This window comes from Perca flavescens, chromosome 4 (genome assembly GCF_004354835.1).
Source record: "Perca flavescens isolate YP-PL-M2 chromosome 4, PFLA_1.0, whole genome shotgun sequence".
In the NCBI taxonomy this organism is placed as follows: domain Eukaryota; kingdom Metazoa; phylum Chordata; class Actinopteri; order Perciformes; family Percidae; genus Perca; species Perca flavescens.
The window spans coordinates 15668943-15687613 of NC_041334.1; the positions used below are offsets into that span (position 1 = coordinate 15668943).

At 38.9% G+C, this 18671-nt stretch overlaps 1 protein-coding gene across 3 annotated transcripts; it reads right to left on the minus strand.

The window, feature by feature from the left end:
* Window positions 1–5309: 5309 nt before the first annotated feature.
* Window positions 5310–11295, minus strand: nudt3b (nudix (nucleoside diphosphate linked moiety X)-type motif 3b). Of its 3 annotated transcripts, none has more exons than XM_028576261.1 (5): window positions 10971–11295; window positions 9675–9785; window positions 6557–6601; window positions 6341–6425; window positions 5310–6038 (listed from the first exon to the last, which is right to left on the minus strand). In XM_028576261.1, exons 1-5 carry the CDS (start codon window positions 11079–11081, stop codon window positions 5842–5844), a joined length of 549 nt encoding a protein of 182 aa, XP_028432062.1. In that variant the 5' UTR covers window positions 11082–11295; the 3' UTR covers window positions 5310–5841. The 3 variants fall into 3 exon arrangements, with proteins under 3 accessions (XP_028432062.1, XP_028432063.1, XP_028432064.1); XM_028576262.1 differs by lacking the exon at window positions 10971–11295 and adding an exon at window positions 10354–10428; XM_028576263.1 differs by lacking the exon at window positions 10971–11295 and adding an exon at window positions 9922–10035.
* Window positions 11296–18671: the final 7376 nt, after the last annotated feature.

Consider the following 18671-nt stretch of genomic DNA (forward strand, 5'->3'; position numbering starts at 1 on the left):
TGGGTTTTCTTTTTAGAGGTTTTGCTAATAAACTTATGGTGTAGGGAGCTACATTTATATTTTTATATATTTATTTATTAGGATTTGGCTGATATCTCCCAGACAGCCAGAGCTCCTTCTGTCTTCCACATTCACTTTCTTGGGAGTGTGTGTTAAGGGGGTGGGAGAGTGGGTTAAGAGTAACAAATTAGAAATGAGTCACGCTATTGGTTGCATTTGAAGCAGGAAGTTTTACATCCAATTACAGTTGTGATGTTAACAGTGTACACTATTGTCACACAATGCAATTCAATGACCTTATCTTATAGTATACAGCAGTGGTTCCCAACCTGGGGTCCGGGCACCCCCAGGGGGGGGCGAAAGATCACAGGGGGTGCGCAAGTCTTTATCTGGTTTGAGGTTGAGGAAAAAAATATATATATATTTGCACGTTAAACAAATTATGATAATACACTAGAATATATAATGTATACAAAAGTATTTTGTTGTATCCTCGTTTTTCCTGCCGCCACGGCATCACTATTTTATAAATGAAACATGGAGGAGAAACGTAACCGTGCTGATAACTCCTCTGTATCAAAAAAGAAAGTAAGGCTCTATCTCGAGAGTTACCTCAACTTCGGTTTTGGGGGGGCTCAGCTTTTCTTAGACATGAGTAGGGGGGGCGCCAAGGAAAAAAGGTTGGGAACCACTGGTATACAGCATACATTTTCTCTATCATTGCTGCATACTAATTGTATACCCTGTATGCTAAGCCTGATAGTCTTCTGGTTTTGCAGTTAGTATAGAAGAAAAACACTCAACCGTTTAATACTAACATGAAATGATACAAACAATCAACCTCAATTTAAGAATTAAATTGCCAATTCGACCCTACAGAGAGACTGCCGAACTATTTTTCCCCCCAAACAATGTTACATTTTGGCTGTCGTGATTTCTGAAGCGGTTTCACCTTCCTCCACAATAAAAAAAATGTCCCAGCTCTGCCATTTCCCTTGTGCATTGTATTGTAACAGCACACTCAAAATTTTAGGGTGCCTATTGACTGTTAATTTTATTTCATTTTCACTTTTGTGTCCACTATTCCATAGTGAACACACAACTTAAAATCAGTATGTTTTGGATAAGGTTTGAGGCTACAGCTTAAAAACATTTTAAAGGAGGTCTTTCTCCTTTCACTGTTTACTTGCAGTGGTATTCTGATGGTATACATAATGGACAATCAGTTCCTTTCCTATAAAACAGTTAAGTGTGGTAATTTATTGTATACCAAATGCAAAAATAGTATACCGTTAAGATTTATTTACATATATGCCTGTAGTGTGGAATGGGGACACAGCAATAAGAGTTATGACACTGCCCCGTGATTTATAACGTATATAAAACTTGGTACAGAAACAAGGAAATCGGAGTGCACTAAGTTCATTACAGCACGCTAAACTTAAAATCAATCCTCATATCTAGATTTTATTGTAGTATTACTGTATGAAAGAGTACTACAGGCACAAAAATACACCTTGCCGACATGAACACAATGACACTGGCCTGAATGTGAAATACTGGTGTTTATTTGTTGGCACATTTATATTACAATCTTCAGTCTTCTTGCACTGGTTTAATTCCAGTCCCAAATGACAGAGAGGAAAAGAAAAATTCCAGTGACACGTATACCTTGGAGAACACAATTGCAAGTTATGTAACTTCAAGGCTGAGGTCGGGTGCACATGTTCAGTTTATTTAATTACTATTATTTGGGGTAATCTTTTAGCAGCTTTTTCAATCCATTTCTAATTAGTGAAGTCATTTAGTCATGCAAATGATGTCATCGTGCTAAAGGAAACTGTTATAATCCTCAGCTGCAAAGTGATGTGCTTTTCATTTTTCATTGTTGCTTTGGCCACAGGATGAGGCAATACATATTTAAACCACCACTTTTGGTAAATTAAAAAGGAAGTGACTTCATCTGAAGCTGTAATTGTTCTATCGTTAATTCATCCCCCCCATAGTCAAAAGAGCCAATTGTGAAGAAAGGTCTGACGCCTTTTGCCTCCAACGTGCTTATGTGGATAAATGTACTTCATAAATTCCCTCCTGAACTCCAGCCAAAATCACTTTACTTATAACAGGAAGTGCCTGAATTTTAAGTTAGCAGGGAGTGGTTTATTATAATAAAAACAAAACAAAAAACAAAACAAAAAAAAACTACTCCTTATTGACCAACGCCAGTGTGTCCTCTGGCTGTAAGGGTGCTGTGTTAGCTATATACAAAACATTAGCTTGTCCATAACACAACAGATTAAAGAAATAAAAATAGATCAAGAACAAGTGGTCATTAATTAAATCACTGGCTGTTACTTGTAGAAATCCTCCTCACATTCATTTTGACAGTACCTGTCACCAGCATCCAACCACCAAGAGCGAATTGCCAATCACTTAAGAGAGGTTTTAGATTTTTTTCTTCCCAACCATACAAAAAAAAAAAAAAAAGGTTCATCCCCTTAACATCCAATTGCACATTTCCTTACAGACTTAAAAGGTCTAATCAGCACAAACTCTCATATGAAGTGCCAGGTAAAGCATCATAAAGCAAGACTTTGGCCACCTCACCTTTCTGATACGCAGCAACAGAACAGTTCAAAGGCTCAAACTGTTGGGAAGGAGCCTCCTTTCACATATACTGTCAATCAGAACTAGTAGTTCAACTCCTTGAAATATTAGGACTTATTTTATTTTTTTATATTCTTGTAATATTCCGACTTAGGTTTTTGAAATAATTGTTTCTGGTGGACTGAATCACGATACTTGAGTTTTCTGTCCATATTCAAAGTTAAATGAACATCTGCTACTGTCCTGGACAGTAAATATTGAGCATCCCATCATTTTAACCAAGGATTAAAACAATTTTGCTTATTTTGTTGCCATTCAAAAACTACAGCTCTCGAGTCTTAGCAATAGGCGCAAGATCAAAACCCAATTAGAGCTGTAGTTTGAGTGCTGGCAAGGTAATCATTGACTTATATGTACTAATAAAAAAAAAAAAAAAAAAAAAAGACATAACGTATGCCAATTTTGCTCCATATATGCCGTATGTGTAAATGTCAACTTTTTGCCAACAAGTTTGCCATATAATCTTAAAAAAAACGATGTCAATGTTGTGTTTACAGCTTGTTTTCCACAGCTCCCAAGTGGTCAAAAACTCTTATTAAAGGTTTAAATATGGACAGAAAAACGACAATCCTGTTTCCCTTTTTTAGAAAGACCAATCAAAGAAACAGCCTATGAGAAAACACACTGACTGGGGACAGTGGAACAGCTGCTGGCTTGAAAAGAAATTCCAGGTCTGCTTTAATTTTTAACTAAGTAGTGGTTTGGAAACTCAAGACTTTAGCTTGGCCACAAAAACAGTATCACTTACGGTTACAAATTTGTTTTGGTCTAAGTGAAAAGGAAGGATTTTGAGAATATTCAATTGTAGACTTTTCACTCTCACCAACAACCACGGCCACATGCCTCGTTCTTTAGCCTCAGATGTACTGTATGCTATCTCGAGAGAAAGTTCCCAACAGCTCCAAAGCCAACGCCAATCACTTCTTCCAGCCTCAGTTGAAATGACATGTCGGACACAACATCACAGATGTGCAAGAGGTGTTTTGTCATTTGTACTCACACCTTTGATCTATACAGAAATAAACAATTTACAATAAAAACCTCTCACATGCTATCTACAGAGCCTCCAGTTTCACAGTATTGAGCCAGCTGCCCCTGCCACATCGAGGCCAAGTGACGCAGCTCGGCTAAAGAGACTTTTGCCAGACGTTGGAGAGAAAAACATAAAAACAATAACTAGTATCCAAAAGCATTTTACATGTTAAAAAACGAGGTCTCAAACTGTACAAGGTTTGTTTGTTCTGCATCAGCGTTATAGATTCCATTACTTTCGATGTCAAGCAGGTGTTTTGAGTGTTTTTGGGATGCCGATTAAATACTATACTTAAAAAAGGATGGGGTAAAAAAAAATATATATATATATCATGACCACCAAGTGCTCACTAATCACCTGTGCTGTTACGAACACAGTGCTTTTAACCAAACTGAATGTGAGGAGTTAAATATGGAAATGGGTTTTAATAACTTAAGTGATATGTGCTGCATTTTGAAATTACCATGACTAAATGATTTTAAGCTCTACTACTTCTACCCTCTCAGTATCCATTCCTTACAAAGGAAAGAATAAAAAAAAAAATAAGGGATTAAAAAAGGATGTAAAGACACTGAGGAGAAAGGTGGTAATTTGACATTGTATGTGGATAGTCTCTCTCTTTACAGTCTATATGCTCGGTTTGAGAACCTGTAGTGCTTGGCTAGCTTCCCAAATGAGAGAGAAACACACTTGAAATTGAAGAACTAGTGAGGGGCCAAATCCTTCGGATTCAAGAGACATCAAAAACCACAATAAGGAGTTAAACGAAGACCTTACCACAAGTCTGTTGCACAGTCAGCATCAGGTCACTCGAGCGAGTGAGACACAACATAACAGTGCTCATGCAAGACAAGTCACTTCCCACAATTGTGTTCATTCAGATACAGAGAACATTTCCTTTCCTTATTAAAGTGATGGTTCGGAGTAATTTCACCCTAGGGTCCTTTGCACCATGACCTCGAGCCAAACACCCCCCCAGAAGCTTTTTTCACCTGGGTCTAACATTGGGCGAGTTAGCGTGAAATGGCGTTAGCAGCTGAATAACTTAAGCGCGGGGGCTAATGGACCCGTTTGTATCTAAATAAATGACCCCACTAATAATGCCCGAAATGATACCAAAGGTCTACACTAGTACATATAGGTTATGCACTCATAAAACGATGGATTGGAAAGTTTGTAAGTACACCATAAGTTTATGAACACTTGCCTGCTCTCTTCTGCTCTCTGTTGCTGCTACCTGCAAAAAAAAAAGTTAAATTAAAAAATATTTTTGTTGCATCTTTTTTCGGTGTTGTAATTTGTAGACGTCCCTAAGCACTCGTCTCACAGCAGCAACAACAACAGCAGAGAGCAGAAGCCAGCAGGCAAGTGTTATTTACATACACTTCTGGTGTACTTACAAACTTTCCAATCCATCGTTTTATGAGTGCATAACCTATATGTACTAGTGTAGACCTTTGGTATCATTTCGGGCATTATTAGTGGGGTCATTTACGAGATACAAACGTGGGTCCATTAGCCCCCGCGCTTAAGTTATTCAGCTGCTAACGCTACTCTACGCTAACTCGCCCAATGTTAGACCCAGGTGAAAAAAGCTTCTGGGGGGGGATGTTTGGCTCGAGGTCATGATGCAAAGGACCCTATGGTAAATTACTCCGAACCATCACTTTAACAGGGGAGAGAGTACACTAATGGGCACATTCGTTCACAGAGAAATAACTGGGAAAAAAAAAAAAAAAAAAAAAATGGAGGAGACTTTAAGAAGACCACCAAAAGCCTTCAGCGTAAGCACTAAGTATACATTTTTACATTACAACAGTAAAAAGTAGTTCTTGCATTCAATAAACACCACGCTAAGGGCGCATTAAGGAAAGAGAATGAGGGGAGCGAGGAGACATTTCATGCAGTTGTCAGTACAAAGAAAATAAAAAAAAAAAAATAGGGGTCGAAAATTACATTTACAAAGTGTTTCAGACTATTCACCCAACACTTGTCATCAGGTCTGCGCCACAGTTCTGGCACAAAGGAGTTGGCAAGGCAAACCATGTTATTTAGACAGAAGAGAACAGAACAGAGAAGAGAAATGACATAAGTAAGAGCGCAAGTGGTGGCGAAAACTCCCGGAGGTGTCAGAGTTTTAGTTATCTGATACCCGAGACGGAGCTCTGATTGATGCTGTAGGTAGGGGAAAGGTCCCCGCCTATCGTTGCCACCAAAGGTGTTCCATTACTGGTCGGGCAACTCTCCTGGAGAGCCTCGAAGTAGGTGGCCTGCACAGGCTTGTGACACTGCAACACTTGCATGGCATCGTCTATTTTAAACCATTCCCTTTTTCTCCCTGTCGACAAAACACCATTGTGAAACAAGTTAAGACACGAGAGAGACAACACGAGAACAAAGAAAAAAAATTAAAAATAGGTTTGACCAATTATCAGTACTGTGCACAACATTAAAGTAAACATCACACGGGCAGGAACAAAGCTGTTCTCCCCCCACAACAAACCTACAATAAAATCTCTGAATTGTAATATCAATAAGGCCTGGGAAAGAACAACAAAAGTGACAGACAGCGGGTGACTGACTAAGCACTTTGTCCCTATGATCCCCATTTTTGACAAGTAAACAAATGCAATGCTTTACCAATGTTGACCGAGTCCTCCCAGTCCTCCAGCAACTCTGTTACAATAAGAACATAGACGTAGGTTCTGTGTTTCCTCTCTTGGTTCTGTAGGAGGGAGGGAGTGGATGGGGGGACAGGAGGGGGGTGTATCATATTTTCAATTCAAAACATGCTGCACAGTATGTTTACATTTGAAGACCAAAAAACAAAAAAAGTCAACAGCAAACAATCCTCACCTCAAATACTCCAACTAAGCGACCTAAAGTCCCCTTCACACCGGCCTGCAAAGTAAATGAGAACGGTTAAAATGGTCAACGAATACATAGCACAGCATACAGTTACAATGGACAACTAATGGCTGTTCTTAAATATGAAGGAGGCTAAAACATAACACCTGTACAATGTAATTAGTATTTGTGTTTCAGTGGATTACATTACATCATGTGATGCAAATTCACTCCATCTAATTCCTGGGTTGTTGCTGAATCCTCCAAGTAACATCTAGTAAAACATTTCCAAAAACGGACTTTATTTGACCAAGTCAAGTCATGTCTCGCAAGTACTGAGTCTTTCTTCATTCATTTCACACTTCAGTACAATGAGGTCTAATTTAGCTAACAGTAAGTAATAAAGTAATTAAATTAGTCTGACAGTATGTTCTGAAAACAGATATATAGGCTACGTTTACACTGAAAGTCTTAATGCTTAATTCTGATTTTTTGCTCAGATTCCAGTGTGAACCGTTTGTGGTTTCGACCCGCATGCGCAAAAGAACAATAACATCAGACGCAGCACGCTGTTGCACTAAAGTTAGGGAGGTTATGGATGAAGTAAGCATTTTCGCTTTTATTTCAAAAAGGTTTGTGTAATGGCAGACGTACCATTAATGAGCATTCACTAATTAGGTCTAACCCCTCACTCTCCCTCCATTGACTTGCTCCATCACTGTTCTCCATTTTGTAGGCCTAGTCAAGTTTTTAATTTGACTGTGTCTAGGGCTAACTCCCGCCGGCGCATAATTGTGACAAATGTTGATGTAGGTTGACCAAAGAAAAAATAAAAAATAAAAAAATCGCATCAAATCCATCTTGGTTGTTCACTGGGGCTGCATTGGAGAAGAGAAAAAAATCTGATCTGGGCCAGATTTGAGTGTTCACACTACTTCTTCACTTGACCCCCCAAGAAAAAAAAAAAAGAAAAAAAAAAAAATATTGTTTTTGTTTCACTATTGATTTAAATTGCCATTTATTTTCTTGATTAATGGTTTAAAAAAATGCCCATTACAACCTCCTCGAGCCCAAGCCTCACATACCTTGTGTTGTCCAACCAACAGTGGGAAACCCGAAGATATTTTAGATACAATATAAAAAACTGAGAAAATAAAAAATCAGCAAATTGACAGATTTGAGAAGCTGGACCCAGCAGCAAAAGTTTGGTATTTTTGCTTATGAAATGACTTTCTGTCATTTAAGTAATGATGCGGTTTTTCAAATTCAACAGCTGCAAACAATATGTTAACACCTTTGTTCAGCCATCACTTACTGTCACATACTGACGGCTATAAGATGTTTTGAGTACCATAATCGTATCATGTAAAAAAGTTACGAACAAACAAAACCACCAACTCTTCCCGTGATGACCCTAACACCTAAGCAATTCAAATTTCACAATCTGTCCTAGAGAGAGAACTTGCTTTGTACCTTCAAACATATATTAATAATAAAAATAATCTCCAAGGTAGGTCTTAACTCCCAGAGGTGTAGGTCAGGTTTAGATACAGAGCCAGGCTGCTTGCTGACATCTTTGCAGCTTCTTCAGGTTCCAGTTTCAGTCTATAAATAAATGTTGACTGCACTCTCCGCACCTTATAGGCGTTAAGTAATAGGCCAAAAGTCAACCTGTATGTTTTGAGATTGAAAATGTCTCCCAACATTCATGTAATTAAAGACTACTGGGCATCATTTGGGAGAGCATGCACAGCATTGAGTCATTACAAGTTATGCAATACTGTCTTGTGTCTTCCTGGTGCAGGACGTATGACTGCCGAGCACAGGCCGAGGTTGTGAACAGTCAGATAGACAAAAGGAACCTTTTGTAACCTTTGGCCTGCTCCTGAGTGCTGTGTCTTCACTGTCATCCCTGGCAAGACTCCAAACCTATAAGCATAAGCAGTTACTACACAGCTCATATGGTTGTCAGAATAAGCTCGCCAGGATTAGGAAATGTCCTGTTGCACCACCGTCAAATAAGAAGCTTAGGATGCCACAAGACGTGGTGATGCATTGGGGACCACTCAAAAGTCACCACAACATTTCTGAATGCGGCCTTTCAGCACTTTTAACAAACATCCATAGTGATGGGACTCTGCTTTTGACCTTTGTGGAAATGTGCTGGCAAGCCATAGCATCCTGCAACCGCCAAAGCTACCAAACAGCGGGAGCCAGCATAAGGGATGATATCAGCATCCATCAGTGTGATGGATCACACACGGACAATAGGCTTTATATGGTCAGTGACCCGCCAAGAGCTGACAGCTGGGTAAGATTCGGTGTCTTCAGTGACCTGTTGCCATTCTGGTCAAAATGCCCAAGCGATGTACAGCTTGTACACAAGGGGGACACCTGATTTAATGGATCGGTGTTGGCGGTATAAGCAGTGGTATTGATTTTCAATGAGCTGTAGGAAGGTTTACCAATTGGCACCTATCCTCCCAAATACACACACAAACAAAATAGACACATTTTGCCCTTCAAACTGTCTTTTTTTTTTTTTTTTTAAACAAGGCTGCCGTTATAAAAATAGAACTGTCTAAAAACATAAAAAGAATAAAATCTGTTTTCCTTCGTTTGCTGTATTTGTGGGGTTGGATAGTGCTGCAGTGCAACCGCTGGGTAGCCAGTGTTCAATCTCAGTGTGACCTCCTTTGACACCTAAACACTGCTTTGTAACATGATGCTATTATAGAGCTTACATGTTGCTAGGCTCTCTCGCTCTCTGTCCATGCAAACAGGATGACTGCACTGACGAAATGGGTTTTGAGAGCAAGGTATTAGGCCCAGTGTTAAATACAGACATGATTTAATAGAAATGAAATACAATACATCTTATGAGCTTATACTCAAAACTTATTTGCCACACTGCAAATGGAAATCTTTTCTCAGAACAATATTCCTGGCTATGAACTAAAGCTAGAAAGGCATGTTTCACATCCACATTTAAGATACAAGGGTCAAGTAAAGTTTGCCAGGTCTACAAAAGGAACATCAGTCAGTCAGTTACAAGTTAAAAAAAAGGGGGGCACAATATAGGCTTAAGTCAGATGTAATAATTATGAAAGACTGTTACAGAACCAACCTCTTCACACACTTCTCGAGCTGCAGCAACACTGGGCTCCTCCTCGGGCTCCATTCCCCCTCCAGGAACTATCCACTTGTCAGGATGTCGACTACTGCTCACCAGCAGCACCTGTGAAGCATCCCATACAAGACTGGTTAGGCATTACAGCCAAACTCAATGCTGTTTGATAATCGTGTAGTACCTGTCAACTATGGCAATGAGAACTACCAAGAAGTGACCTGGGGCCCAGTTATTGTAAATTTACACTTTGCATTGCCTTTTTCAACACAAGTATGGTGAGTTCATGGTGTCAACAATCTGTTGGGAGAAAAGCTGAGTCTTGTCCGACTGCTGATCTGGTAGACTTGACTGTAGTCTGGTTAAAAAAGAAGAAAAAAAAAGAAAAAAAAATAGGTTTCCTGTAATCAAAAGCCCACGGTATTTACAGTCTAGCCTCTACTTTAACCAGAATGAGGAATTAGTTAAGTCTCCATTAGCCGTCCCTCGGTAATATTTCCACTACAAAGACATCTTTGTGCATGTTGTTGACTGGACATCAGCTTTCCACAATCTCCTCTGATCTCAAATAACCCTTTGAAAGCCACTTTGACTGGTTTTCGTGGAAAAGCACACGAAGGTAGCGAGTGGCATATTAACACGTTGACTACATGTATTATGCATAGTGATGTAGGCTAACCGGGTATTGCTGCCAGTGTTGTCTTTTGGCTAACGCTAGCATAGCTAATAGCTAGCTACATAAAAGTCCAATGTTTGCCAAGCAATACCAGTTGCATTAACGCCAACAAACTTAACACTATTTTGATCGCGAAATCATCTGTACCATGACTAGATAAACATCTTAGATTGTCAATTTAGAACACTTAACAATGATTTCTATCCAGCCGCGTCTCATTATAATTAAAGTCACCGCCACTCATCACAGCCTGTGCAGTGGGCTGTGGCTGCCCACAGCAGCAGCACGGCTAACGTTAGTTAGCAAGCTACTGTAAGTATTAGCATGCAGCTAACAGGTTGACTCCAATTAACGCTGTGTAAAAACCCGAGGTTGGTTTTATGCACAGCTAAAGAGGCTTACATAACACCTAGGTAAGTACGAGCTCAAAACTAATGTTTAATACACAACCGCAGACGACAATACAATAGGTTAAAAACGAGTGAGGCATTGTTTCCAGCTGGCATTAAACCACAGCTGTGTTGATAAATATACCGATTTACAGACGGAGAAGACACTGGAGGCAGCTACGACTGCTAATGTTAGCTTGGCCCGCCAGACAGCAACATCACCGGACTCACCTCCTCCTCAGTCTCGCTCCTGAAACACAGACAGGCGGCCCGCTTCTTGTAGCCATCCCCGTCGTACGTCCGGGTTTGGTTTGACTTGAGCTTCATCATTTCAAAGGGCATAAAAGTACAGCTAAGTTTACCACTGATAAAGATGATGCTTTTAGACGCAAAGTCCTCCTCCGGGGAACCTCGTCGTTTTACTTAAAAGAAATAACTTCTTCTTCGCTTCATTTTCACAAACCTAGGCACATCTACGGCACGGTCGCCATTACAAGAAGCCGCTACGCCCACGACGTAATTTACCCTTTAATAGCTCGGAGAGCGTAAGAAAACCACCTTTCAGTCGTTGAAGAATTGGAGCAACGGGGAGAGGGGGGAAAACGCAACACCACGCTCTGACTGGAGTGAGCCGGTGAAGGAAACTGGCACTTTTGGCTCCAACTAGCTTTTCACAGCCACTTGTTTGAGGCTAATGTATAATTAAGTAAGATTGTACCACTTCACACGGATAATTCAAATGTTACGTTACCCAGGTAGTATGCCGTTAAAATTACAAAATGGTTGATTACTGCTGGTTTGACTAATCAGTTTCAGCACCGCAGGTAATGGACAGCGCCTGTATGATTCTCAAAACCGATCCAATAATGTGAACTAAATGGTTGGCTTATTTTACATATATGAGTTCAACCTTGCAATATAGTTGGTTAATCGATTACAGTAGCTAATTGACTGATGCTTAATCAGCAACTATTTGATAATAAATTAATATTTCAGTAAGTTTTTTTTTAAGCCAAACACTTGCTGGGTTCAGCCTTTGAAATGTGAGAATATGAAGCTTTCATTTGCCGTGTATGACAGTTAACTTAATATCTGTGGATTTTGAACGGTTAGTCCGATAAGACAGGCGGTTGTAATATGACACCTTGCAATTGGGTGTTTTTCACTATTTCCTGACAATTTATAGATAGAACAATTCTGTAATTTAATCAAAAGATAACTAGCTGATTAATTGATAAGGAACATGATTGTTAGTTGCAGCTCTTAAAGAAATCACAAATAATTGAATATTTAAAATTGTTGTAATTCATTTTTTGGTCAATCAAATAATTGATTAATTGACTGATAGTCTCAGCTCTAGATCCGACACCAGATAATACCAGGGTCAAAATCATTGTGATACTGGTATTGATCCATTTTATTATTTAAAGTGGCAAATGTAATATCATATAGGTTTGATTTTAAATTCTAAATAAACATTTATTTTTACTGTTCTCTGCTAATCAACAACTCAGATGCATTTTCAAACACGACAGTTTTTAAATGTTTATGGTGTGAATTCCCTGAACGAATGAGATGATTGCTGCAATCATGCACACATCTGGTCCTTCTTCACTTTACTCCAGTCTTATTCCTTCTTGTTCTTTGTCTTTTTTTTTCAAGAAAGAGGTACAAATCTTAAATCTATGCTATAGTGGAACAGTTTTGTCTTGTTGTCTAATGCCATCTTGCAGTATCAGCATTTTCGTCGCAGCTATAAAGCATGTGTGCCTTATAGGCTCTCTGTGATGACATGCCAAAATTATTAAACAATATGTACACATGCCCATTTCCCAGATAATTCATCCCAATATCCCCAACATTGTATATGCATAATAAGCTGTCTCTGTGCCACAATTTGGCTTACTTCATCTGATTCCCAAAATAATAGTGGTGGACCTTAATTGTACAAACTAGCTTTAGTAGTAGAAGTAACTGCAGAGAAATGGAGAGGAAGTCTGCTAGCACTACTACTTCACATAAAAAAATATGAGTTCAGTTAGGCTTAATTGGATAACAAGCAAAGTCATAGCTCCAAACCAGTAATGCATTCAAATCTCACTAAAAACATTTTTGAAATATTTAATTTATCAACTTTTCGGTCTCTACAGTCCAATTTACATACACTACAAATTGACACCAAAATGATTTCTGACATGAAGCTGTTTATTCTATGCTCTTGGTTGCTTCATTGCTCATATTATTGTGACGTTTTATTGCTTCTTTCATGTTTGTCTTTTTTCCTGTTGAAGTCCCATTGTTTTTATTGCTGCAACAATCCAATTTCCCACCAGGGACCAATACAATCTCTTCTTAGCTTATTTACTTATATTCCCAAATTCAGTTTCTTCCAACAGAAACTGACATTTGAAGTGGATCTTACTTTCAGAATCAGAATCAGAAATACTTTAATAATAATTATTTTTGTTACCACTCCAGGTATACAAACAACAAATAAAAACAACATATATTATCAAGACTTTTAACATATATAATAAAAACAAATATACAGTAATAATATATAAAATATAAAATGTACAGTGTTAATGTGTCTATGTCTATGTTGAGATGATTTTAGTGCAATAAAAAAGAGAAGTGATTGTCTATGTTTGAGATGATTACAGAGAGGGGGTGTGTGACTCTCTGAGGGAGGTGTTTAATGTAAGTTTAATGACCACAGGCAGGAAAGATTTCCTGTGGTGCTCTGTGGTGCATCTGGGTGAGAGGAGTCTTCTGCTGAAGGTGCTCCTCTGCTGAGCCAGTGTGTTGTAGAGAGGGTGTGAGACATTATCCAAGATGGACTGAAGCCTGGACAGCATCCTCCTCTCAGCCACGGTCGTCAGTGTATCCAGCTCCTCCCCCACGACATCACCAGCCCTCCTGATCAGTTTGTTCAGTCTGTTGGTGTCTGCGACCTTCATCCCACTTCCCCAGCACGTGACAGCGAAGAAGATAGCACTGGCCACAACAGACTGATAGAACATCCTCAGCATCATCTGGCAGATGTTAAAGGACCTTAGCCTCCTCAGGAAAAAGAGTCGACTTTGGCCCTTTTTGTAGACAGCCTCGACGTGTCTAGTCCAGTCCAGTTTATCGTTTACGTACACCCCCAGGTACTTGTACTCCTCAAAAGTGTCCACAGGGACCCCCTGGATGGAAACGGGTCCCAGATGATTTCGCCCTCCTCAGATCCACTACAAGCTCCTTCGTTTTTGTCACATATAGTTGCAGATGGTTCAGCTCACTCCAAGTGACAAAGTTGCACACAACAGTCCTGTATTCATTCTCATCACCCTTTGCTATGCAGCCAACTATTGCTGAGTCATCAGAAAACTTCTGAAGGTGGCAGGACTCCTGGGTGAAGAAGAAGAGAGAGACAACAGTCCCCTGTTTCCTCTCACAACATCTCAGATGGCCCTTCATTAAAACAAATCCCTGCTGTTCCCATTCAAAAACAGCTTAGTGTCAAACTGAGATATGTTTTTAAATAAAAACACCACCTATTGTTCTGCAAATGTGGACAGATTATGGTATATACATATATACTGTGTATATATACCATATTTTTTTGAGACGTATATTTTTAGAATTAGACAGATATCTTGAATTTCATTTTTTTATACAATTAATATTTTTTGAGATATGTCAAATTTGGTTAATTACACCCTTCAAAGGCATACGCATGGAAATACAGGAGGCTAACACAATATTACAAAAACATTGTACGTATTGTATAGGACAGCATTATCCAACCCAAGTATCAACCTAATCAAAATGAAACCTTATTAAATGTATTTCTAGGTTTTATTGTTTCAGTACAAAGACACATGTTGCAAAGGTAAACTGTAAAATGTATCACCCTGTGTTTTCTTGCTTCTCTATTCTTTCGGGAGGATACCAGGCTTTACGCAATTAAACACAATTGTATAGGGTATGGTATGGGTAGGGTTAGAGGTTGTACTTTTACTATCTGCAGTTGCTACGGCAACACATTCTCTTTTGCCAATCTCTGGTGAACCAGTCATACCCGGGAGCAGAGAAACAGCCCCTTTCGTGTCCAAAAGAGGGCGCTCACTTCCTGCAGTACATATAATGTACAGTGTGAGCCAGGTTTTGAAAAGGTCACTCAATTGTTAAAATGCTTGTGGATTATTTTTAAAACCATTGACAGTATAGTAACTATTTGATCATAAGGAACTCCCTTATTTGATTTTGTCACCTCTTCTGTCTAGTCTGTATAAACAACTCCTACTGCATGGCTGTCTGTTCTGGCAGAGGCATCCCTCTTTTGTAGTCTCTCCTGAGGTTCTCCTTTTTCCTGTTTCCTGTCTTGTTGTTTTTCAAGGACTTTTAAATTGAGTGTCTAAGGTTATAGTTGTGTGTTGTTAACCCTAACCCATTTGATGCTGGGGAGGCTTCGGTGAATGGCTGGCGAGGAGAGGACTTTTGTTGGCACTGGTACCATGTGTGTAAAAAGAGGTTTAGCATGCTTCAGAGGGCTGTGTTGGGTGTGTAGTTGCAGTTAAAGAAGAGTATGGTAGACATCCCTGCACTCTGACACTCAGTGTCATATTGACAGGTCAAGGGATATGATTCATAGAAATGTTTTTGGTACAATGGAGACTGCTAATGAGTAAGCTATTTGTATAGTGGAGCTAAAAGAAAAAGAAAAAAAACAGTGGCTGGGCTGAGCAGGCCATGGCATTCAGATGAAACTGCTCATCAAGTCAGTGGGGCCAGCTAATGTAGTTTAGCCTAAGCAGATACAATGTAGACATAAACCCGGGTCAAGCCGCTGAATACCTGCTCTTTGATTGGGATTCAAAGGCAGTTTAAGTAAAAAAGGTACATTAATTCAGGGTTAGAGAACAGTGTCGAATGTCAGAGGACCCAGTACATTTATGACAGCAAAGCCTGATACTGTGAAGCCTAATGATAGGTCAAAACCTCATTTAACATTATTATTGAGCTTCCATAGATATTAAGTTAGCTTAAGATAGCCAATTAAGTTTTGCTAAATGACCTTCTTACATTAGCTAGGTTAGCTAGGTATATTCTAGTAGCAGACGGACAGAGCAGACACAACCAGAGCCCCACTGTGGCAAAGGTAAATGAGCAGGGAAATTCTGCTATATCTCCTAATATGGCAATCCCTGTGAAGATGTATGACACACAACTAAAGGCTATGCAGCGGCTGAGGTTTGTTTAATTGAAGGCTGCAAAGATATTGGCAACATTAACCTTTCAAGCACCCTTTTTCTTCAGGTAAATATGCACGTTAATGACTAAATAAGCAGGAGATTGTGTTGTTCTGCCCAGGGCCAGAATAGATTGTGCTTGGTTTCATACGTAAGAGAAGCAATTTACCGTGTTGTGATTTTTTGGGCTTAAAGTTGCCCTCGCTCTGTGTACGGTATTCTCTGTGTACGGTATGCTCTGTGTATCAATAGTTTATTATATTTTATATATATATGTTGCCCTTTTTGTTATATTTAATTTTCTGAGACAAAAAATTGTGACATCCTCACTCACAAACATACACAACCCACATTCAAAAGAAAACTAGACAAAAATGCAACAGAACATTAAAACAACAACGATCACAGATTAGACAGACTAGACAGAGATAAACTCAACAATGTTCCAGCCTACATCATAAAAAGAAAAAAGCATATGTCACTTTTTATCAAATACTGTCAAAAAGACGGGAAAATCTACTTAAGATGTAATTATCGTACACACATCACTGTTATTGTACTTTAACTAATCAGATCAATATTTAATCATTCAATGTATGTCTCACCACTTTTATCTGCTATGTTGAATGTAATCTAAGCCTTATAATTAGCACAGTTGCTCATATCAGCCTGATATATAATATATATAGCTTATATGCCTATTACGTTTATTATGTTGTAATTCTAACATACTTAATATCATAACCACCAGAGGTTGCTGTCATGCCAGTTACAATTGGCCCAAACTCATATTTCTAGTGACATTTAACAATTCAACAACTAATTTATTTAATAGCCCAAGAGCAAAGAGATGATGCTTCCAGTATATTCAGAGAATATAACAATCAGTGAACTATGGATAACATATATGTGTATGTTATGTTGTTTATATATATATATATATATGTGTCCCTACAATGTTTGTGCCTCATGAATCAACTCCATTACAGCCAATCAACACTCCATCTCTCATTACACACAGTGGTGCTGTGACAACTACCTCCATCTGAACATAGAGACAACAAAAGAACTGGTCTTTAATGCACCAAACACTGGACTGTTTCCGTCTCCATTCATAACAAGACAGTAGAATAGGTCAACAAATTAAAATACCTTGGACTCACTTCAGTTTTGATTAACACGTCACCGATATCCACAAACGATCTCTGCGGGGATTACATGCCATCCGTAAACTCAGAGCATTTTCTGCCCATCCTGCTGTACTGTTCCCCCTGTTTCTACAACATGCTCACCATTTCTAAAAATAAAAAATAAAAATTCCCCAAGATCACACATGTCGCCTCCAAAATTATCAGCTCCCCTACACCCATCATCTCAGACCTGAACGATGGAGCCATCACACCCCTTGCCCTTGCCATTATCAATGACACCAATCACGCTCTATATCCAGACTTTACACTTTCTGCCATCTGGCCGCAGATACAGGACTCTGAGGTGTAGAAGGACTCGCTTTGGCAGAAGTTTTGTCGATTCTGGCATAGTACTGCTGAACAACTATCTCACTGACTTTGTATAGATCCGGTGTCGTTGTAAATGTGATTGTTTCTATATGTCTTTTATGTTACCTGTTGATGTATTTGTCCGTGCATTGCCATGTGCATGAAACGGACAGTGAAAACATATCTCCCTCACGGGACAATACATATCTATCTATCTATAAATAACACCAACGTCTGGCAGAGGTAACTGTCCTTTCAATAATTAAGTTTTTGCTTTATTTCAGGGTCATTTCAAAATACCATGAAAAAATATCCAACACTAATGAGACCAGGGACTCAAATGGCACACATGAGGATTTAGTGAGAAAAAGTGGAACGAGTATGCTTCCACTCTACTCAGCAGACACCCACAGAAAATTCATAGTTTTTAGATTAAGGGTACATATAACACCTCCCATACTGTACTTTATTGTCCTTTTTATAATTTTAGCCTCTGACTACAAGAACACTTTCCTGTCCCCTCTGAATGCCCACTACAACATTAATACATTCTTTCTGTACGGAGTTATTCACAAAGACTTGTGGGATTGAATTCAAATAACTTTTAGTATTTTGCAATTCGTATTTAACATCAGCAGCAATTTAATTGTAACGAACGATTGTTTTCGTTATCAATTAATGTGCCAATTATTTTCTCGATCAATCATTTCGTCTATAAAATACCAGAAAACGTTACAAAAAATCCATTGCATACATTGCAATATCCTATAGCCAAGTCAAATGTCTTGTTTTGTTCAACCAATAGTCCAAAACCAAAACGTATTCAATTTACTACAACGTAAGACCAAGAAAAGCAGAAAAAACTGATCTATTTTCTGTTGATCAACTAATTGTTGCAACTGTAGCCTATATGGCTTTTAAGATAAGCTAAATTAGGCTGCTTGTTCAATAAAAAAACATCACAACAAAGAGGCACACAACCTCTGTACACGGTTGATCTAAATAATAATAAGCACATTTGCACGTTTTTTATGAATGGGATATAAAGGTGTGTCCTTGTTCTACATTTTCCATCCTGAACATCACTTGGTCAAATTATCCTACAGCTTGGTAAATACATCACTCTTATTATTCTATTGCTCGCAAGGCGACCTTCTAACCCAGAGGACAAGACAGTAATGTGATATAGTCTGTCT

Excerpts from the sequence above, each read along its gene's own strand:
- nudt3b (XM_028576261.1), bottom strand. The coding sequence starts at position 11,081 with ATGCCCTTTGAAATGATGAAGCTCAAGTCAAACCAAACCCGGACGTAC. Across the intron at positions 9,786-10,970 it reads GGAGCGAGACTGAGGAGGAG|GTGCTGCTGGTGAGCAGTAG; the intron begins GTGAGTCCGGTG and ends GATGCTTCACAG. Across the intron at positions 6,039-6,340 it reads GGAGGACTCGGTCAACATTG|GGAGAAAAAGGGAATGGTTT; the intron begins GTAAAGCATTGC and ends TTTTGTCGACAG.